Below are 23291 nucleotides of genomic sequence, written 5' to 3' on the forward strand. Positions count from 1 at the left end.
CAATCACTCACAGCTGCTTGGAAGTTATTCATCTGCCACTGCGCTCTACTGCCTCCTTTCATCTCAGTCGAATATAAAACTTCATTAAAATCACCCATACATAACCACGGAAGATTAGACTGCCTGCCTAGCAGCCGAAGTAACTCCCACGATAAGTGTCTATCAGATACTGATGGCCATCCGTAAAAACCCGTGACTTGCCACCCCCTCTCCCCTTCTCGAACCGTCATATCAATGTGATGAAGAGAAGCCGTCATGAGCGTACAATCTACCTCCTTCCTCCACATAAGAGCCAGACCACCAGCCCTCCCCATGCTATCAACCTCAATCCCATAATACCCATCCAATTTCTCTCTCACTCTCCTCATGTCACGACCACACAGCTTAGTTTCGCACAAAAAAAGTATGGCCGGGGCCTCCTTCCGTACAAGAGCACGGAGATTATTTACAGCATCGGGGTTGCCCAAGTCCCGACAGTTGAGACTTAGAAGATTCATTGGGCTCGGCGGGGTTGAGCTCCCTCAACCTCCGCCTCAGATATCAAGACGTCCCCGTCTGTAGTAAATTTAAGTTTCTTGCTGTTGTCCTCTCCCACCTCCTCACCCCGACCTCTTTTCCCTATTTCACATTTCCCGCCTCCTTTACTTATCACAATGACCTCCCTCGCCATCCTCGTCCACTTCCCAGTCCCCTTCTCTCCCATTTTATTCCCAGCTCCACCCCCCTCTTCTCGCCTGAGCCCCACAACCAGCCTGCTGCCCTGTGTCCCCATGTTATCCTCCAGCTGTACCCCCTGCCCCTCATCCTCCCCAACTACATCATTCCCCACCGTTTCCCCTCCACGGTCTGGAACAGAATCAGCCTCTGTTTCCATACCCGCAGAAAGAATCACCCCTCTCTCCCCTCCCTGCTCAGATTCAGGCACCCTCTCCCCCTCCCCTTCTTTTCTACCATGCGCCTGATTCTCCTCAGAAGTCCTATTCTTTTTCGTTTTGTGGTCAATAGCAATTGCTTGGAGCTTATCAATCATCTTTGCTATATCGAATTCGCCAGCTTGCTTTTTCTCTGATTCGAAGACAGTACTCAAATCCCTCCTTACCCTACCCGGACCCTCACTGGTTGTTTTTGTTACCTTCCATGGGGATGCTCTCAACCACTTCCCAAAACGCAGTTCCCCTTCCTCATATGGCCTCTCATCGCAATCCTTCTCGCCATGCCCAATATGCCCACAACCATAGCAATATAATGGGAGTCGTCCATACTTTACATCAAACTCAACAACCCTACCTCCCTTCATCTTGATTGGCACGGTCGATTTCAATGGGGCACGAACATCCTGCAGTACTCGTATTCGTACCGCCCTGTCAAGTTCATTATTCGGTCCTACTTCCATGGCAATATAGGACCCTAAAGCAGCACCAATTTTCTTTATATTTGTCTCACTCGACCTTCCCGCAATTGGTAAATCATAAACCCTTGTCCAAATTGGGAAGAGAAATAGCGGAACATCAGTGATCTTACCTTCACAATTTGGTTCGTTAAAGCACCATAAGAATTTGTCGAAATGCCATGGTTGTCCCTCGAGAACCTTCGCTTTATCTCGCTCACACCCAAATCGAAAGACGAACACTTTCTCCTTAGCATCGATGATGTTTCCCGCCATAGGTTTTGTAGGGTTCCAAAGTCTAATCATCGATTCAATGGCAGCTTTCGCGTTAATCGACTTAGAAGCCCAGATTTTCCCGACAAGTAGCAGATTCTCCTTCCCCTTTCCATCGTCGAACCTTCTTCCCATTCAAAAATACCATCCTCTCCCTCCGTTATCTCTCCTATCGGTCGCTTTCTGTCCCGAATGAGGCCTCGCATCGAACTATCAATCTGTCCCTGCATAGAAAAACAAAAGCAAGAAAGAAAAACAAAGCAAAATCCTTCTCCCTACGATCGAAATCGAAAGAAAAGGCCTCGAGAAAGAGGAGGAAACTAAGGAAAACGATAGACGAAACCCTAGGATTCTCTAGGAAGTTAGATAATGTAAATGTGTAATTTTAATTAGGGTGGATATGTGATTAAGATCTTTTTAATGTAGAGTGAGTATTAATATTTTTGTTGATTTTCGCATTGTGCGTCTTACTCAACGCAATTCATTTTTACTATTTCTATCCTTCATTTTTTCTTCACATTTTTTTCTCTCAATTATTTATGATTAACTCTATTTTATTTGTGGGGGTGGCTAACGGCATAGGAGGTGGTGGTGGGTGGTGTGGATGGTGGTAGCTGTCGGACGGCGTGAATGGTGGAGACGGAAGGGAGGTGGCATGGGAGCGAGTGTGCAGTAGTAGTGGTGAAGTGTTTGTTAGAGTGAGAGGGGTGAGGTGTTCATCAGATGGGGGAAGGATTGTGCGTGGAGCGAATGGTATAATGGTGGTGGCGAAGATTGTAGGCAGGGTGAAAGAGTGGGTGGTGGGTTTTTTAGAAGAGTGCGGCCGTGATGGTTAGTAGTACAATGGTGGCTAGGCCAGTGCGATAATGGGGGGATTGGGTTGTGGCGTGGTGGGTTGTCGGCGGGGATCTGACGATGGGGTTAAGGGCGGGGATATGTAGTGGCGGTTATACTTGGTGGTAGAGTGATGGTTAGCAGTGTACTGCTTGGATTTCTATTTTAGGAGTTTTTTTATGTAGTACGTTGATTTTTTAAAATTAGGAGTATGCAAATGTAAAATAATCGGGAAGAAAGCTATTGTATTTAGTAAAATGTGTATTGTGAAAACAAATTATAAAATAGAATTTGTATAGTGGATTATAATAATAACCTTGATATCTTGTGGAGTTTAAATTTGTTCTCTTAGCCGACAATTGTTGTTATGTAATTGCTAGGTTATTTATTTTGTAAGAAGTATCTCTAATAAAATGTCACACGCCACTTCAGAAGGCATAGTAATTGAATATAAATCGGACAAAATTGTGAAGGATTCAAATAGTCAAATTACTAGTATTTTGATAATTATGGTTCACAATAAAATGTTGAAAATTAACTTATTCAATGAAATGTTACAGTTCAACCAAATAACAAATTACACTGAAATCGTTGCTGAAATCGCGGAGCTATATCGACAGGAAGAACAATATTGGAGGCAACGGTCTCGTGCTTTATGGCTGAGGGACGGGGATCGTAACACTATGTTTTTTCACTCGAAAGCAGGAGAGCGGAAAAGGAAGAATTACATCAGGAAGTTGATTGATGATACGGGTACTATGCGTGAGGGCGAGGAGGCAGTGTCGAAAGTTGCTAATGATTATTTTCAATACCTGTTCACTTCATCTTTGCCATCCCATTTTGATGATGTTTTAGTCGGGCTAGAGGGAAGGGTTACAGGCCGAATGAATAGACTTCTTCAAGCTGAGTATTGTGAAGCGGAGATCGTTGAAGCATTAAATCAGATGCACCCTTTGAAGGCTCCGGGACCTGATGGAATAAACGGTCTTTTTTATCAATTCTATTGGCATGTAATTGGACAAAGCGTGGTGTCCACCGTGCTTGGCATTATGCGTGGTGAGTTGTCCCCGGAACAGGTAAATAAGACAAATATCGTTTTGATTCCTAAGAAGAAAGCGCTGGATAAAATACGAGATTTTAGACCGATCAGTCTGTGTAATGTCGCGTACAAGCTCGTGTCAAATGTTTTAGCCAACCGATTGAAATTATTCCTGGGAGATATTATTTCGGAAAATCAAAGTGCGTTTACGCCGGGCCGTCTTATTTCTGATAATATCCTAATTGCCTTTGAAGTTTTTCACCATATGAAGAATAATAGAAATTCGGAGGGGTATATGGCTATCAAACCTGATATGGCTAAAGCTTACGACAGGGTAGAATGGTACTTTTTACGTCGAGTTTTGATGACAATGGGGTTCGATGGATATGGGTGAACCGGGTTATAGACTGTGTGTCCTTTGTAACTTTCTCGGTCCTTATTAATGGTGAACCATCTCGGGAATTTCGGCCAAGTCGAGGCTTGCGACAGGGAGACCCGCTATCACCATACTTATTTCTCCTTTGTGCTGAAGCTTTGTCTAATATGATGCGACGGGCTGTCGAGAATAATGCTATTCATGGGAGAAGAGTTTCCTCCACCGCACCGTCTATTTCACATCTTTTGTTTGCGGATGATAGCATTTTCTTCGTTCGAGCAACTTTGGAGGAAGCGGAGGCAGTGAACGGTATCTTACGGAGATATGAAGCGCCATCTGGTCAGCTGGTGAGCTTAGATAAGACCACCGTTTCCTTTAGCAAGGGAGTTCCTGAGGGCCGAAGGAATAGTGTTGCGGAGAGACTAGGGGTTAGTATTGTTGAGGAGCAGGCGAGATATCTCGGGCTACCACTGTGATAGGGCGGTCGAAGAAAGTGATCACTGACATTATTCGAGACAAACTTTGCAAAAGACTTCAAGGATGGCGCGGGAAAATTTTGTCTAGGGCTGGTAAGGAGGTTCTTATAAAGGCGGTGGCCAATTCACTCCCTACCTATGTGATGAGTGTGTTTAAAATTCCTGCAAATTTTTGCGAAGAATTAAGATCGATTGCGTCACGATTTTGGTGGGGGCATGACGAGAATAAAAAGGGGATTTTCTGGGTGGCTTGGAAAAAGATGGTGAAACCCAAGACTGATGGAGGGCTCGAGTTTAGGGACTTCAGGCTCTTTAACCTCGCGCTTTTAGGCAAGAAAGCATGGCGTCTAATCACAAATCCCGATAGTTTATGGTCCCGGTTGATGAAGGCTCGATACTGTCCCGAGGGTGAGTTTATGACAGCTTCGATTGGACACAATCCCAGTTACACTTGGCGGAGTATTTTTGAGGCAAGATCGGTTTTGGAGCAGGGACTACGAAGGAGGATTGGTGATGGGAATGAAATGAAGGTGTGGGGACATGCTTGGGTTCCTAATACACAGACGGGACGGATTATCTTGCCTTACTTGCCGGGTAATGAAGGTATGCGTGTTAGTGAGCTCATGCGAGAGGACGGACTGGGATGGGATACGGGGAGGATTGCTCAGCTTCTCTTGCCCTTCGAACGTGACCGCATTATGAATTTACGAATGAGCCCAAATAGGCAATGGGATATTTGGTACTAGGGAAGGGAACGGGATGGGATGTATACGGTTCGAAATGCGTATAAGCTACTTGCCGGGGATGTGGGTGATATGGCTAGCTCGTCTGATTGGGAGAGAGGGAAATGGCTCTGGAATCGGATTTGGAAGGTTTCGCTCTGGCCCCGCGTTAAACTTTTCTTCTGGCAAATGTGTAGTGAAGCGCTGGCCACGAAAGCAAACATCGCTGCCCGGATAAGAGGTGAGTGCTCTTCTTATCTTTTTTGTTCATATTTTATTGAGTCGAGTCTTCATTTATTTCGAGATTGTGGGGTGGCAAAATGGGTATGGGAGGAGCTGGGCATTGAGTATGGAACGGAGGGTGAAGGTGGTGATATTCGGGATTTGGTGGAGCAGGTGTGGAAGGAGATGAGTGCAACGGAGTGTGGTACTTTCATGGTGGGATGTTGGGCTATATGGGAACACCGAAATAAGGTGACGTTTGACGAAGCAAGGGTTGATCCAAAGGGAGTTGTGCGAAGGGTTAGGGATGTCCTACATGAAGGCATTGGGATCGAGGTGCATACAATAGCGGGAAGGAGGAGACGTGAAATAGGCGATGGAAGGGACTCGGATAATGCGGAGGGGTGAAAGGTGGCGGGAGATGGCTATGTAAAGATTAATGTGGATGCAGGGGTGAAGGAGGGGGAAGGAGTTGGGACAGGGATTGTTTGCCGTGATGGACGAGGAGAGGTGGCTTGGGGCTTGTCTGTTGTTCGGGACGAGAGTTGGGAGGTTCATGAAGCGGAAGCTATGGCTGTGCTCGATGGGTTGGAGGACGCTGCTCGTAGAGGAGTGCCGAAGGTGGAAGTGGAGAGTGATAGCGTCTATCCCTCACTTTAGCACGCTTCCTCATGTCTTCACGCACTCCAACAGTGATTCTCCCGAGCTCAACTTCACTAGTAACCAAAATGCAATTTCAGGGACGGTTTTGGCTCTTTTGTACTCCTTCAGGTTCAAATCTGCAGTAAATACAAAACAACACAAAGTAGCCTATTCCTGGGAGGATAGTAGCTTACGCTACTCAAAATAGCCTAGAAATGCGTGCAAATGAACATAATAAACGTATGAAATGGGCACGCATCAAACCTCCCCAAACCAAACCCTTACTTGTCCCAAAGCAAGCAAAGACTAAAGATATAAACAAATAATGGAATGGTAGAAAAGCTCAGAGCTAACTATACTTCATATGCCCAAACCGATTTAATGCAAGTAGCCAAAACCAATGTACAAAATCGATTGCAAACGAGTTATACGTATGAAACAACTTACTGAACCTTCAAACATGCAAGAATCATGTATATCGGACTCTCACGGGTCACTCATCACTCGTTAAAGAACATGGCGAGTATATAATGTAAGATAGAAGGAAATATAGTCACTCATATAACTGCAACCTATAAGAACATGCATGCAGTCTAATATGATAGTTATCTCAATCAACCGTACATATGCATTCCAACCAAACAAGACCAAGTCACATGCCGAGGATTTACAAATATGGTAAAGTGAGGTAATTGGGTAAAAAGCACTACGCCAAATCGGACCATCAATAAGGAGCGTATCACAACGGTTTAATGCATTTAATAACGACACTTAGATTACCGTTTTCAAAATATTGGCGGAAACCTAGACCGCGCTAATAAGAATAACGGTTTCCATCGAAAATCGTTCTTATTATAATGTGACAACGATTGTTTAACAAACCGTTATCAAAAACGTTTAACGGTTTCCATAAACTCGTTATATAATCACCCTTATCAGCGGTTGTTAGACAACCATTACCAGTTTAAGAAAACGGCGTTTCGAAAACCGTTACTAAATTAACACTAGCAACGTTTTTTGGTACCCGTTGTTATGTTATAGCTACGGGTTTCTTGTAACCGTTATCATTTGCTATTATGATATAACGGTTCCTCTATACCCGTTGTCATTTATCATTTACGGGTGAAAAATAACCGTTATATACTTTTTTCAATGTAAAATATTCAACCGAGCATGTATGATAAATAATGAACCGTTTCATGCATTGTTTTGTTTGACCATTATTTACTATCCGTCCATTATTATATCCACACATGCATACATATTTTCCTATAAATATCACTTATAATGTGATCAATTAACCATATTCACCAATTCAAAGTTCAATTAATCATAGCCTATAATTTAAAAATATTACACTTCGATCACCATGTTGTCGTCGTCTTCTACACCCGCCGAATCACAATCAAATACGCGTTATGTCTATCCTATTACGTGTATTATACACAAGCTTCCAATCAAATATGATGACAATGGTAAGGCTTTTTCGAGAAGTTTTACTTGGATGAGAGATATGCTTCGTCAAGGTGGTTATACGAACGTTAAAAAGGTCCACCCAGCTTGGACTAAAGTTTATGGTTTTCTTGGTTACGCAATGATCGAGTTTGAACGTCTTTGGAACAAGCTGGAATCTTTTCGTCAAGCGAGAAAACTCCAGGCAAGATACGAGGATCATGATGTTGGGAATAAAAAATATTATACGGATGATGTGTTACAAGCGCAATATTTATGGATTGCAACCGATTGTGACATTAATCTATTAAGAACATATCGGCACTACATTGACACTGTGCCTCGTTCATGGGAGGCAAAACAAGTGCCTCTTAATAATCCACATATTGAATTCCCAATATTTATCGCAATCGCAGGGGAATTACAAGATGATTATGTTAATTAATTATTATTATTATTATTATTATTATTATTCTAATTAATGGTTTTAAAATAGCGCGTCTTTTAGTTTCTTGTTATGTATGTGTTTTTCTTGAATAATATATGCGTGGTAGTGTATTTTATTTTCTAATTATTTATTGCAAGTTACGTAGGTTTAAAATATTTGTTAATAAGTCAACTTTGACATTAAATTAATTGCCAACGGTTTTGAAAAAAAACTTATAAATGTGACTATAAATGTTAAAGCATCCTTTACTAATATTCATTAACCAAATCAAAATATTTCATCCCCATTACACAAATTTGAAACAACATGGCAATGAACCCTAATGTTATCAACAACGAAGAATGGCTTACACAAACGATTGAAGATAATGGGAAGGTTCTCGCTGGGCTACCCGCCGATCAACACCCATTAACTAAAGCATCCCTTGAACATCAACGGTATTATTGGATTAAGAGGCGTGAAGCAGTCCGGCTTGTCAACAAAGCCTCATCATCATCATCATCATCATCTTCATACCCTCGTCGGCCTGTTACTCGCAACTTGGCTGCAGCCAGAGATATGTTGAGTTGTACTCTTCCAACCTTATCTCCACATGCAAGTCGTGTCCTTACATATATTCAATCTGTTATTGCAAAATATGAAGCCAATGACCCGGAAGTTAGCGGTATACTGGAGTGGCGTGATTGGTGGCGAGTTGAGAAGCGTTTTTTACGCTTAACCGGTTGTTCCTAACTTATTATACATCTTTTGATTTCTGATAAATGCTGTAATGTATTTGGTTTAAAATTAAATGAAATGATCATTTTGAAAGTGTTGAGTTATGCTTGTTTGATTTGCTTCCATTTTTTGAACTCCATAGATCAGTTAGTAATCAAGATCCAGATTGCTGCTACGTAATACTCATCAACAACGGTTCACCTGCAACCGTTGTCTATTGATCAACAACGGTTCACCTACAACCATTGTAAATTGGTTCATTAACAACGGTTAACCTACAACTACAACCGTTGTAAATTTGTTCATTAACAACGGTTCACCTACAACAGTTGTCAATCGTGACATTCTAACTTCAACGTGCACCGTTTATTAATTGTTTGACCATACGACTCAATATATTAAAAAAATAAAAAAATGTAAGATATGACCATACGACTCATTATATTAAAAAATCATTAATTGTTTGACCATACGGTATTTTTTAATCCGTGTGCCAGTGGCTAATATTTCTTATTATTCTTGATTTGACCAATGCACAGACGGTTCAGTTATTTTTATTTGAATCAACGTTGCATTATTGGTGAGTTAGAATCAACACTGCATTATTGGTGGGTGATTCTATAATTTTAATTTTGTTCCAAAATTATGGTCGTTAACCAAGGTACAAATATTGTGAGTTCATGGGTGCAGAGGGATCGTAAGTTGTCAGAAGAAGCAGAAAATAAAAGATTAAGGGAATTGCGGCGTCAACCAAGCTATATTGAAAGCGAGAAGAAAATGGATGTGTTATGAGAAAGGTTAAAGGAACAATGTCCTTTCCATTTCATTAAGTTCCCCCCTAAACATATAATTCTTGAAAGTACAGATGAGAATTCATCGGCTTTCGAAGTTGGTTCTTTTGAGGATTTGATGGTAGGGTATATATTACCCAGATGCGATTGGTATGCATCTACCGTGAGTGAAGCAACAAAAGCTTGGCGTCAATGGCGGTTTAGGTCCTCGAAAGTGATGTCGAATTTGGAGGAAAAGACCAGAGTTGAAATAGACTCCTACACCATCATTAATGGGAAGAGATATTGTCCATGACGTAGTGTATATTGGGTCATTTGATTAATGTATGTTTATTAATTGCTCATTGGGTTGTATTTAGGAAACTAATTGAGGAAAGAAGTTACATTGGGTTGTGTATAATTTAGTCTTGAATTTCCATTTCCCCCACTTGCTATCCCAGTTGCCTAATTGAGGAAAGAAGTTTGTACTAACTTAATACGAATTACCAAATATGGAAGATGCTTTTTTTTGTCGGGAAAAACTTGACACAATGAAAGATAAATGAAAACGGTTAGACACCAACCGATGTAATATAATGAAAACAATTATGGGTTTATAGTCAGCCGTGGTCATATTGTAAAATACAGAATACGGTTTCTCTTAACCCGTGTTTATTAGTTTCAATCAAATATTCAAACAACACACATGCAAACCTTCTCCTCGCTCACTTAAAACCCTCGAACACTGAGTTTCCCTAGAACCACTACTATTCTCCATCGTCGTTGCCGTCGTCGTCGCCTCTGCCGTTGCCATCCCCATTGCCTCTGCCGTCCCCTCCGTCATCGTCATACCGGGGCCGACTTCTCCTATTTGATGAAGTAATAATAAACCCTACTCCTTCGTCTCATTAACTTAATGTCTTTATTTTCTTAGTTGTGATATTATCCCCTAATTATCTTAGGTTTATTGTGTGTTAAACAACACCTATTATTTTAAGTATATTGTGTGTTAAACAAATCTATATTTTTAGGTATACTATGTGATCATTTATTTGAGACGGTGCTCCTGCTATGTCGACTTAATGCTTAAAGTAAGTAGTTTGTTAATTTCTGGTTTAGATATGGGTGGAAAGCGGAAAAGAAATGATGGGAAAAGGTCAAACGAAGAAGATTCAGGTGATGGGAATAATTTGGAATCGGATACTGGGCGAAGGACCCATAGGGTTTTCCTAGAAGCAATAATAGATAGGGGGATACCTAATAAAATTGAATGGGATCCATTAACAGGGCTACCAGATGGTATCTTTGCTTCAAAATTCGCGACTTGGATTGGTTGTTGTGTAAGAGAGTATGTGCCTCTCGGTTTACCGCGTATCAATCAGTTGAGTAAAGACCAGGAGGAAAAGCTATGGGGGAGAATAAATGTATATATATACAATAATAAATGCAGTGAGATGAAATTATCTTAGTATTCGATATGTGCTATTAGCCGAATTTAACCAAATATGCTCATCATATATGCAGGCAAAGATAGGGGAGTCCTTCAGAGCATGGAAGTTAAAGGTTTCTCAGAACCACTTGTTCGACAAGAAGACTGGGAGAGATAAACAAGATACCACCAACGAAGAAGTATCGGTTTGTCAACCAGCAAGATTAGTATAACTTTATTGCTTATAGGCGGTCTGAAAAGTTTAAGGTAATTTATCTGCGATTCATTGGGATCACTTTATTAGTAATCACTTAATAAGTAATGAAATATGCTTACGTTACTCGATACAATTCATTTTATGAAGACTATGAATAGGCAGAATCAAGAGAACATTTCAAAGAAAGAGAACGTCTTTCATGGCTCCAGAGGTGGTTATAGATTGATTAAGAAGAAGCTTGGAACTGTCAATCGTCACGACGCTTGGGTGGCCGGTCACACTCCTAAGAAGGGAAAATTAGAAACTCCATATGATAAGGCCATCAAAGAGAAAATTGCAAGTTTGAATAAATATGTCACTCCTACCACTGGTGGTCGGTTATATAATTGTGAGTTTAAATAAAATTTAGTTGCATAATGGTTTTATGTGTATGTAGAGGATCTGTGAGAAGGAGGTACAGGAAGGAAAATGGAAGCCTGAAGGACGCGATGACATTCTTGCTAGGGCAATCGGCAAAGCAGAGCATCCAGGTCGTGTGAGAGGGGTATCGACGCATGTTGGTATCACTAAGTATTTTGGGAAAAATACTCGAAGGACAATGAGTGGTGATGATAGGGTATATAAATACTGTATTTTATTCAACATAATTTATATATATATATATATATATATATATATATATATATATATATATATATATATATATATATATATATATATATATATATATATATGTATGTATATATATATATATATGCTGAAATTATACTAATTTTAATCATATTCATTTCTACTACACAGCTACAAACAATGGCCAGGTTGATACTCAGAATGGTGGAAACGGGGGATAAGCCATCTGAAAAAGAGTTGGTTATGATTCGGCAAGTCATAAAGAAAGCAGAGGAGAAGAAGAAAAAAGCGGGCATGCGAAGTGAAAAAGACACGACAAAGGATCAAGATGGGGTAGATGAAGAGGAAGCCATGAAGGCAGGGGAGAAGGAGGTGGAGGTGGGAGCCGAAGACACTTTCTTATCATCTCCAATTCCGGGTTTTGACGAGGTATTAACTACTACGACTAGTTTATAATTGCTCTATATATACTAATTAATTAAATTTACTATTTAAAGTAGTGCATGTATATATACTAATTAATTAAAAATGTGAAGGTCATTTGCAAGAAGCCTTGTGTTCTTTACTATAAAACCTCTACAGTGGCATCGGGTAGAATTGCTATTGCTAGGGGAGTTGAGGTTGAAGGCAATCAAGGCATTGCCCTCCGTGAGGGATGGAGGGAATAGGAAGTGACCGAGTTATATCTGGAGAAGTATGGTACTCTAATAGTACCATGTAGTGAAAATTGGCTTTTGCAAGATGCCGTGGGTTCTATTGTGCAATGGCCTGAAGAATTCATTACTGTTGACATCTTCGGGGTAGTTATGCTAAAGCGAACGCATTTTATATAATGAACGCCTTTAAATTTATTAGGGTAACCGTATCTAACATATAGTAAGTATTTGAATTTTTACATTTTCAGGAGTTACACGAAGCCATTATGGCTGAAATTAGGACTACTACGTCAACACCCAAAGTCACTGATTCGACCGCCTGTCCACCTAAAATTCAAGAGGTAATAATAATTTGAAAAATAGATTGTGAGTTTTTCCTTTTTTTTGGTTATTTAAATTATATATGACATCTCCTGTAATATATATATATATATATATATATATATATATATATATATATATATATTTTTTTTTTTTTTTTTTTTTTCTAAATTGTAGACCAGGGTTAAATCTACTCTTGCTGCACACAACGTTGGTGTTCCTCTTAAACTTAGATATCAGACCGATAATTATAAGCAAAAATTGAATACTTCAACGTTCGTGGCTTTGCACCAGCTGGCTGAAAGGAAGCTAGCTGTCGGGGAAGTACTCATTATTGACATCGGAGAGGATGTTATGGGTTTTGGTACAACTATTTATATGGATGGGGAATCACTGTGTCAGTTTCTTGACCTTGACGAGTTAGATGCTATGCACATTGTAATTTGGATGAAGTAAGTTTTTTAATTAAAACTTGGCATTTGGTTTTACGAATAGTGATGTTTATTTAAATCATCAATGAAAATAACATTCTTCGTTCCGTTTGACGTAATAGCTACCTGTGTACACACATGGCTGAGGGGAACTATGTTTCTCATGACTACAGATTCGGGTCACCTGAATTGTTCTTTCATAAGTATTTTGGATACACATACAGAGAGTACATCGATAGAATTGCTGAACGGTTGATGACCCCCAAAAGCCTATGGTTTGCCCCATACAATGAGAATCGGTATGTATAGTAGTTTATTATAATGAATCACGATTCTATTCATTTATTAACACGCTTACATGCATGTATATGAACTAACAGTTCAATTTTCAATATTTCATAGCAAGCATTGGCTGCTAACGGCAATCAGTGTGAGAAAAGGCATAGTGTACTGGATTGACTCTTGCGGACATCCTCCCACTGAGAAATTTGTAAAGATGATGACTGAGTAAGTTTACAACCTTACATTATAATGTCAATTGTTATTGTATGACCTTTGAAGACTATGCTCCTTTTAATGTCCCATCAGTATTACTGAGCCAAATGCTAATTATAATTTCCTCTATATATTTATGAATTAGTGTGTTTCAAACAATTGGAGCATCAAGTCCAACTTTTGTCACGATAAAAGTAAGTGTATTATTAATAATTACTCCTATCATTTAATTTATGTTTATGCGAGAGGTTGATCTAATTTAGCTTATTTGTATGTGATTTATATAATAGTCTCCTCTACAACAACCAGGCAGCAACGAATGCGCCTTTTTCTGTTGTCGGTCCATGTGGGAGATTATCACCCGAAAGTATATCAACATAGAGTCACCGGTTAGTGTGTTTTAATAACTATTTCAAACGTAACTTGGGTTTAATTCTGTGTAATATTTCACTTATTCTGTCGATTTTGATTAAGTATATTTTGATTTGTAGTTCCCACCTTCAATCAACAACAAAGACCCAACCTATTCGAAGGAAGACATCGCCGACATGAGAAATAAGTGGGCCACTTATTTTCTTTCATTAGCGGATGGTCAATAGTCTACTCACTATGTATGTGTGTATATATAGAGCCATGTATAATTAGTTTTGGTTACCCTGTTTATAATATTTTGATGTTGGGTTGAATAGATCAATCTGTGTAATATTCTGATATTGCAGGATTGAAATTTTGTAATGCGCATCTGCTAAAATGCTATTTTGCAGTAGCATTTCAGCGGAACCTGCTACTGCAAAAATTAGCATTTCAGCAGCTGCTGGAACCTTCTAAAACAATTTATTTTAAAAAATATTTATAGATCACGGTTAAAAATAAAACCGTGGTCAATAAATCTATTGAAAACGGTCGCATTTAAATAGAAACCCGTTGACATATTCATCCATAATGTAACGATTTAATAATCACAAACCGTTGTCGAATTCATGACATTTAAAACGGTTTAATAAGCATAAACCGTTGTCATATTTACTATTTTACAACGGTTGTGTTTCAGTAAAACCGTTGTCATAGGTTTTCGTAGAGCATTTAGACTAATACTACCACGGTTTCAATATTATAGACAATGTTTTTTGAACCGTTCTTAATATTGTATTATGGTTATTTGAACCCGTTATTTACATTTCATAACGGTTCCGCCTTTTTAACAACCGTGGTCACGAAATAACAACGGTCGATGTAATAACGGTTTCGTATTTTGTATTACAACGGTATATCACCTTATCAAACCGTTGTTGCACCGATTATTTGGCGTAGTGAAGGGGTAAAACATTTTGGAAAAGTGGAGGTAAGAGCCAAGCTAGTACCAAAACGAAACCAATAGTAAATAAATCCCGTCAACAACCCAACTGTATAAGATGAAACGATGCCAAAACTGGCATAAAACTCACACACCAAAAATTACTCCTCAAATAGTATGGAACTAGTATTGGTGCCCGGCTTCGCCCGGGCTACCTCTACTTACCATTAATTTTTTTTTTCATTAAATAAAATTATTTAAAGTTGCATAACTCATAAATTTATCATTAATATATTTTTATAACATATCCTAAAATTACGATAAAATAAATTTTGAGACAAATTCACTACTCCCGCTATTAATATTTTACTCCTATTAATGAAACAATAGTAATAACATTTCACTACTTCTCCGTAATCATTGTTACTTTCACTACTCCTGCCGTAATTATTGTTACTGTCACTACTGCCGCATTAATATTGATAATTTCACTACTCCCGCCGTAATTATTGTTACTTTCACTATTGCCGCATTAATATTGATTATTTCACTACTCCCGTTGTTATTTCTACCACTCTTACTAATCTCGTTGATAATATTGTTACTTTTACTGTTCAAATGAGTGATTACTATCATATAACTATATCCAATGTTACTACAATTTTTTTCTTTACTGACGAAATTACCTTTACTACTTAGACATGCAATTTTAAGAGGATTATATATTTATATAAATATATTACATATATGCATTAAATCAAATCGAAAGAATTATGCAATGTTATTGTTCCGGGTGTAATTCCAGAGCAAGTATAGTTACCACCCGTGGCTTGTTGAATGATGTCTTGAGTTGGATTCTCCCTTGGTCTTAATCGTTCCTCTCGGCCTCTCCTGCAACAATGAACGAACTGAGGGCTTGGCTTTGAGCCAAGCGTACCCACTCCGACGCCCAAGTCAGTAAACTTAGATGTATAAGTTGTATGCTAATTGGCTAGGAATATATTGTAGAGAGATAAGGAAGATTATACCGGATGAATAGTGTATTTAGGTCAAGTTGTGTATTTACGGATTGGATGGGATCCTTTCCTCAATGAAGGTTGAGGAGTATTTATAGACTTCACCTTTTGTCACGTAGTGGCCAAGTGGCCAAGTGGCTAGCGGTGGAAAGATCGATCTACCCCTCGGCCGAGGACCTATGGCTGGCCGGCGGGCCCCGTGACCCGCCGCCGAGGGGTCTTGGATATGAGTACGCGGATATGTGTCCCGGTGGCGGTAGATGGGCCGCATCGGCTAAATAGGGTCTAAGTCGTTGACTTGTTGTGGACATCTTTGACCTTGCTCAATATGTTGACTTGGTCAGCGGTGCAGAATATGCCCCATCAATTTGCCCCTAGCGTAGTCTATGCCGTGGTATAGGCTTCGATGTACGTCTGAGCGTATATTCTGCGCGAGTAGTTTGTAGAAAATTTTCCTGCATCGGCTTCTTCCGCTCTGCCTAGTCTTTCTTAGGCCGTACCATATCCCCCCTCCACATGGATGTGTATTGGGCATCCGATGTGGAAAAGAAAGGGACGCCGGCCGAGACCGGTTGAGATCTAGGTTATTTTTGATTGCCCCGGCCGGCGGTGTCTAGCTTGGTTGATCATGTGGCCGGCGGATAATAGGTGCATGGGAATTTGTTGAGGAAGGTGAATAGGCGGAGAGATTTGAATAGGCGTGTTGAAGACGTTTGGTCACCGTTGCATTGATTGACACAAATCCGTTGCAACGATTGATATCCGTGGTTGCATGTCCGACACGTGTCCGCATGCTTTGATTGGTTGACGCTTCATGGGTCTGTTCTCGATTGGTCCTGCTTCATGGGCTTTTCCTATAAATAGGCGTTGCTCCGTGAAATTGGTCACCAATTTCATTCTCCAAAATTTTTCTTCTCTAAACTTTCAAGGGCTTCTGTCTTCTAACATTCGAGTTGTTATCCCTGAGTGTTTTTCTTCAAGGTAAACAAACAAACTTCTTCTTTTTATTTTGTTAAATAATTGTTGCTATTATGTCTCGCTGCGGCGCCGGGACTAGTACTTCGCGCGGAGGATTCCCCGTTGCGTCTTGATGGGGATGAGATACTAGACGCCATTCCGATAAGGTTTGGGGGCCCTAGGTCTCCTTCTCCCGTAGTCGATCCACCAATTCGGGGGACGGGAGGATGAGGGTGAGGATGCTTGATGAGGATGAGGGGGCCCTTCCGATGGTGGGAGGTCACATGCATCCCGGATCATGGCGAGCCCATACGATCGGTCTTGAACGTGGTTGGTTCCATAAGTTCGGCAGTTGTTCCGGCGAGACACTTTTCGGAGGCCATTTCTCATTCGGTGAGGGGTATAAGATCGTTATTCCTAAAGAGGGTCAGGCGGTCTGTTGCCCTCCACCGGGTCACACCGGCGTGTACATCGTGCATCCGGAGTATGGGTCACGGTTTCCTCGAATAGATACGTCGTGGCCATTATCAGAGCTATGAACGTCGCGGTGGCCCAACTACATCCGCTGGCCATGAGGACGATAGTTGGCTTTGTGTGGCTTTGTCTCTTTAGGGGGGAGATCCCGACGGTCAACTTATTCCGCCGACTTCACAGTCTTCGACCGTCAATTGCTGGTAAGGTGGGGTGGTACAGCGTACAGACGGAGCCAGGCTATGTCTCCGTGAACAAGCTTACTTCCTGCAAAGACTGGCAACGGCGGTGGGTTTATGTCCAAGTGCCGGAGGATTACCCATTGCCCCGGTCTTTCCAGAGCCCTGTTTACTTGCGGTGTGAGAACCGGGAAGAGTATGAGGAGTGTACCTCCCGGGGTAAGGTGAAAATGGACGCTTCGAAGGTTCCTCTTACTGAGGATGAGGAGCGGGCGATGCAGCTGTTCGATGCTGAGAAGGGATGGCTGCCCCCGACTCAGATTATTCTTCAAGATGAGCTGCTCTGTCACGTCGGCCTCATACCGGCCCTCAGCCAGGGTGAGTGGGGTCGGTGTGAGGCCTATTTTTGCCTGTTATGCTCCTGTTTTTTAGAGCTATATTCTATTCCTGTCGTGTAATTCTTGTTTGGTTTTCCTTTTGCAGACCGGTTTGGCCAGGATCTGTCCGAGAGTACCTTGAAGCGGTTAGGCCTTGATAAGGACGGGAAGGTCGTTGTGCGGCATCCTACGGCTGAATTGCGCGATCGCAGACCGTCTCCCAACGAGCTCATGGATAAGCAGTTAAAAGGGGTGGATCCGGTGGCGGCTCAGGCAAGGGTTCTCGGAGGCGTGCCAAAGAGAACGAAGAGGGCTGCGACCGGGGCGACGGCGGCGTCTGTGCCTGCTCCCTCTTCGACCCCAGTGGTTCAGAGGGAACCTGTGGAGGTCGTTGATATTACCGGGGGGTCGGTGACCATTGCTAAGGAGTCGCCGCTTGCTTCTACCGTTGTTGGGGAGAAGAGGAAAGAGCCACCGTCTCCTTCCGTTGTTGCCGGGGAGAAAACCGATCCATCCGGCCCTCGAACAAAAAGGGCCCAAACTGGTACGGATCTAACTTGTGGTTCGGATTTAGCTGGTTCGCTGGACATCCCAGCACGACCGCTTTACGATGTGTCAATGCAAGGTGACATGGATGCTTTGTGCAAATTTTTTGCAGATCCTTCCTTGGCGACCGTCGTTCTTATTGAGCGGCAATCAGGGAAGCAGCCCGAGAGGGCTATCGAGACGGCGGGTGACGGAAATGTCATTGTTGACTCCTCCGCTCAGAAGATCTCTGCCTCCGAGCTTGTGGCGGAGGGTGTGAAAATGTATAAGAGGCTGGCGAAGTGGACCCAACAAGCCGGCTCCTATATCGCGGAGCAGAGAAAACCATGGGCCAAGCTGCGCCGGCCGATGGCGAAGCTTAGACTTGACCTCTCTGCCGCAAAGGGGAGGCCGCGAAGTTTAAATCGGATTTCTTTTTCTCGCCAAGAAGCGCGGAGGAGGTTGAGAAGTCGCCGGGGCCGAGAGGGCCAAAGTTGAGGAAGCTGATGGCGCTACTGCCAAGATGATGGAGGAGCGGGATAGGTACAAGGACGCTCATAACGCCGCGGTTGCCGAGGGGGAAAAGTGGAAGAATCAGTTCCACAACCAGGCGGAGGCGCTTAGGGACGCGCAGTCGTCATTGCTCAAAAGGAGAAGGATATTGCCATGCTCCAAGATGAACTTCTCCCAAAAATGTGCGCCCAATTCCGGGACCAGGCCGAGGAGGCGACCAGGGAGGCAATAAGGAAGCTCGTCCCCGAGGGCTCTTTCCCGTGGGATGAATTTGAGAAGCTTTTGGACGAGATGGCTGAGGCTGTGGACGAAGCGGCGGCGAAGACGGAGGCCGTCCTGTGATGCGAGGTGAGGGAGGGTGACGTGCTAAAGGCACTTGAAAATGTAGAGCCCTCTTCCGAGCCGGCCACCGGAGAAGCCGCTGCGATGGAGGACAAAGAAGCGAGCATAGGGAGACGGGCGGTCGTCACCGACTCACCGGCGTCTCGGATAGCTTTAGCGTTCGGGGCCAACTATTGAGCCTTCTCCCTGCCATCTTTTGGCGCTTCAAATCCTAAGTCTGTAACCTTTTGTTTTCCTTGCTTTTTGTAAAGCTTTGGTAGGTAGAGTTTAAGCTATCCTCATGGGGACGGCCGTCGTCTGTACTCTCCTTGCAATCATTTTTAACAATTTTATCTTTTGGTCCTTGGCTTTGGCCGGGACTTTGATCATCATCCTTCATTTGTCTCTTTGCGTTATTTAATTGAGTGCCTTTGTTTTTACCGTCGGCATGGCCGAGGCAGTTAGTACGCGCATCACAACTGTGTTAACGTCTTTAGTATTTCCTCTAGCGTACCGGTCATTGTGTCCCCGTCGCTCTCGGCTAGGGCCGAGGTAATCGGGGTTATGGCTCGATAGCATTCGTAACTGTAGGCATATTGACCGCCAGACTCGCGTCTCAACTGCACTGAGTATACGTTTCTTCTAGCATATCGGTCGTTGTGTCCCCGTCGCTCTCGGCTTTGGCCGAGGTAATCGGGGTTACGGCTCGATAGCGCTTATCGGTCATTGTGTCCCCGTCGCTCTCGGCTAGGGCCGAGGTAATCGGGGTTATGGCTCGATAGCGATTCTTCTAGTGTACCGGTCATTGTGTCCCGTCGCTCTACCGAGGCCGAGGTAATCGGGGTTAATGGCTCGGTAGCGATTCTTCTCTTTGAGTGACAAACACTTCGACGGAAAAGTTGGGTGATTCATTCGTTTGCTATGATCATGCGTTGGGGTGTCCACAATGAGTTTGGACACCTCCGCCGCTATACAAAGTATTTCCTCAAGTTGTCGGTGTTCCAATGGCTCATCAAAGGCACACCTCCCATGTCTGTCGGCGGTATGTGCCGGTCTCATCTCTTCAATCACCTTGTAGGGACCCTCCCGGTTGGCCGTCGCTTACCATGAATATTTCCTTTGTTGGTGGCAGCCGACTTCCTTAGGACTAGGTCTCCCACTTTTAAATCCCTCTTGTGGACTCTTCGTTGTAGGCTCTTTTCATCCGGCTCGATATACCGCCAAGTTGAGGCGTGCTCGTATCTCGGCTTTCTTCGACCAGGTCTAAGGAAGCTTTCGCCATCCTCGTTTTCAACCGGGGTCAAGGTAGCCGTTTCAATATTGGCACCGTTGCTTCAATCGGTAGGACGCGAACCGTAGACTAGGTGGAAAGGGGTGTAACCCGTTGCTTCTTTCTCCGTGGTTCGAAGGGACCATAGGACGCCGGGTAGTTCATCGGCCCACCTTCCTTTAAGGTCTTCGACCGTCTTCTTCGCACCGTTGAGGATCGTTTTGTTGGCCGCCTCCGCCGTCCGTTGCTCGTGGGGGCGGCGACGGAGGAGTATGCAAACTTGATACCAAGCTCTTCTAACCAATTCATTATCGGTCACTCCGAACTCTCGGCCGTGGTCAAATACTATAACTTGGGGTAATCCGAAACGAGTTATAACATTTTCCCATTACCTTTCGACGGCCGCCGTGGTCTTCGCCGCATCGCTACGCTTCAACCCATTTGGTGAAGTAATCAACAGCGACGATCAAGAACTTCCTTCCTCCGGAGGTCGTTGGGAATGGCCCTAGCATGTCCATCCCCCACCGTGCGAAGGGAAGAGGGCCGAGCACCGGTTGTAGGTCCCCAAGGGAGCGTGTATTACACGGGGCATGCATCCGACGATTCGTGCACTTCTTGGTCTTTGCTCTGGAATCTTGAAGCATGGTGGGCCAGAAGTAGCCGGCTCGTAGAGCTTTGTGGGCTAGCGTTCTTGCCCCCATGTGGTGTCCACAGATGCCTTCGTGAATCTCTGTCGATGCTCGCTCTGCGTCGGTGGACCTAAGACACTTCAAAAGTGGTCTTATTACGGACCTTCCGTACGCTTCTCCTTCGAACACTAAGTACCTGGCGGCGATCCGTTTCATTTTGGCCGAGGGATTGCGGCCCTCCGGTAATTCACCTGTAAGTTTGTATTTCATTATCGGAGTCATCGACGTTGTCTCGGCTTCTACGTTGCCCACCATGCCGTCGGTCTCAGTGATGCTCTTCGCATTCCGGATATCTACCAGCACGGTTCGGCTGACGTTCTTGATGGTTGAGCTGGCAAGTTTGGAGAGAGCGTCGGCCCGGTTGTTCTCGGATCTGGGAACGCATTGGATTTGGAAAGACTTCAATTTCGCTATGTCGGCCTTTACCCTTTCTAGGTACCTTACCATTCCGTCGTCCCGAGCCTCAAACTCCCCTCTGATTTGGTTAGTAACCAACAAGGAGTCCGTCTTCAACACAATGTGCTCGCCGCTCCGGCAGCCTAGCTAGCTCGACCCCGGTTATCACCGCCTCGTATTCGGATTCGTTGTTCGAGGCCGAGAAGGTGAATTTCAAGGCGTACTCGAACTCGTCCCCGTTTGGGCTGATGATGAGGATGCCGGCTCCTGAGCTGTTCGTCGTGGAGGAGCCGTCGGTGTAGACCTCCCATACGCCTGGGTTTGGCTCTTCTTGATACGTGCATTCGGCCAGGAAATCTGCAAGTGCTTGCCCCTTTATCGAAGGTCTTGGTTTGTCATCGAATGCCGAAGCCGGAGAGTTCCACCGCCCACTTGATGAGCTCCGCCGGATTGCTCGAATTTTTCCAAAGCTTTCTCTAACGGCTGATCGGTTAGGACCGTCACGGGGTGCGCGTCGAAGTAGGGTTTTAACTTCCTCGTGGCAACGACGACGGCGAAGGTCGCTTTTTCGATTAGTGGGTAATTTCTCTCGGCGAGCAACAACAGTATGGTCGACAAAGTAGATTGGGTGTTCTTTGTTTGTCTTCTTCCCGATGATCACCGCACCGACCGTGGCCGAGGTAATCGCTATGTATAGGTATAGCGTCTCCCCAAAGATCGGCCGGACAGAGTTGGGAGAGTCTCGAAGATGAGCTTTCAACCGCTTGAAGGCCGTGCTCGCTCCTCCCCCACCAAGTCTTTATTCCCTTTCAAAACTTTGAAGAATGGGGTGCTCTTGTCGGCTGACCGAGAGATGAAACGGGCGAGAGCCGCCATTCTTCCGGTCGGATCATAACCTCTTTTCGATTCCCGGGCTCCGGTAGGTCTAAGATTGCTTGGACTTTGTCCGGATTTGCATCGATGCCTCCGCACCGACAAGTACACCGAGGAATTTACCTGCCCGGACACCGAAGTTGCATTTCATTGGGTTGAGCTTCATCTTGTACTTCCTTAGTGAACAAAATGTTTCGTGTAAATCGGCCAGGTGTTCGCTGTCGGACTTGCTTTTTACAATAGCATCGTCGACGTAGGCCTCAATGTTTCGCCCTTTTTGATTTTGGAACACTTTGTCCACTAGCCTTGTATACGTTGCGCCGGCGTTTTTCAAACCGAACGGCATCATTTTGTACATGTATGTGCCGTTAGCGGTGATGAATGCGCATTTGGGCATGTCTTCCTCAGCCATGAAAACCTGGTGATATCCCGAGAAGGCGTCTAGCAGGCTCAGCATGGTGTAGCCTGCCGTGGCATCGATTAAGCTGTCTATCCGTGGCAGAGGGTAACAATCTTTGGGGCATGCTTTATTAAGTTGGGTAAAGTCTACACACATTCTCCATGCCCCCGATGACTTCTTTACCATCACAACATTGGCTAACCACTCCGGGTAGGTGCAAGGCATAATAAAGCCCGCCGTAAGTAGTTTGTCTACCTCGGCTTTGATGGCCTCGTCTTTCTCGGCTGAGGAGTTCCTCATTCTTTGCTTGACAGGGCGAGCGGTGGGGAGTACGTTCAGCTTGTGAATAATCACCTCCCGGCTCACACCCGGCATCTCGGCCGCTGAGTAGGCGAAGACGTCTTTGTTTTTCCTTAGCAGGTCCAGGAGTTTGGCTCTGAATTTTGGCTCCAGGTTGGTACCGACGATTACGG

General features: G+C 43.6%; 2 protein-coding genes across 2 annotated transcripts; both read left to right on the forward strand.

The window, feature by feature from the left end:
- The first annotated feature begins 4645 nt into the window (after nt 1–4645).
- LOC141595124 (putative mitochondrial protein AtMg00310) lies at nt 4646–5131 on the forward strand. Its single transcript, XM_074415098.1, has one exon. The coding sequence runs from the start codon at nt 4646–4648 to the stop codon at nt 5129–5131; it is 486 nt and encodes a 161-aa protein (XP_074271199.1).
- Nucleotides 5132–5149: 18 nt separating this feature from the next.
- On the forward strand, nt 5150–5989 carry LOC141595125 (uncharacterized). The gene is made up of 2 exons (XM_074415099.1): nt 5150–5693; nt 5781–5989. Exons 1-2 carry the CDS (start codon nt 5150–5152, stop codon nt 5987–5989), a joined length of 753 nt encoding a protein of 250 aa, XP_074271200.1.
- Nucleotides 5990–23291: the final 17302 nt, after the last annotated feature.

This window comes from Silene latifolia, chromosome 8 (genome assembly GCF_048544455.1).
Source record: "Silene latifolia isolate original U9 population chromosome 8, ASM4854445v1, whole genome shotgun sequence".
Lineage (NCBI taxonomy): Eukaryota > Viridiplantae > Streptophyta > Magnoliopsida > Caryophyllales > Caryophyllaceae > Silene > Silene latifolia.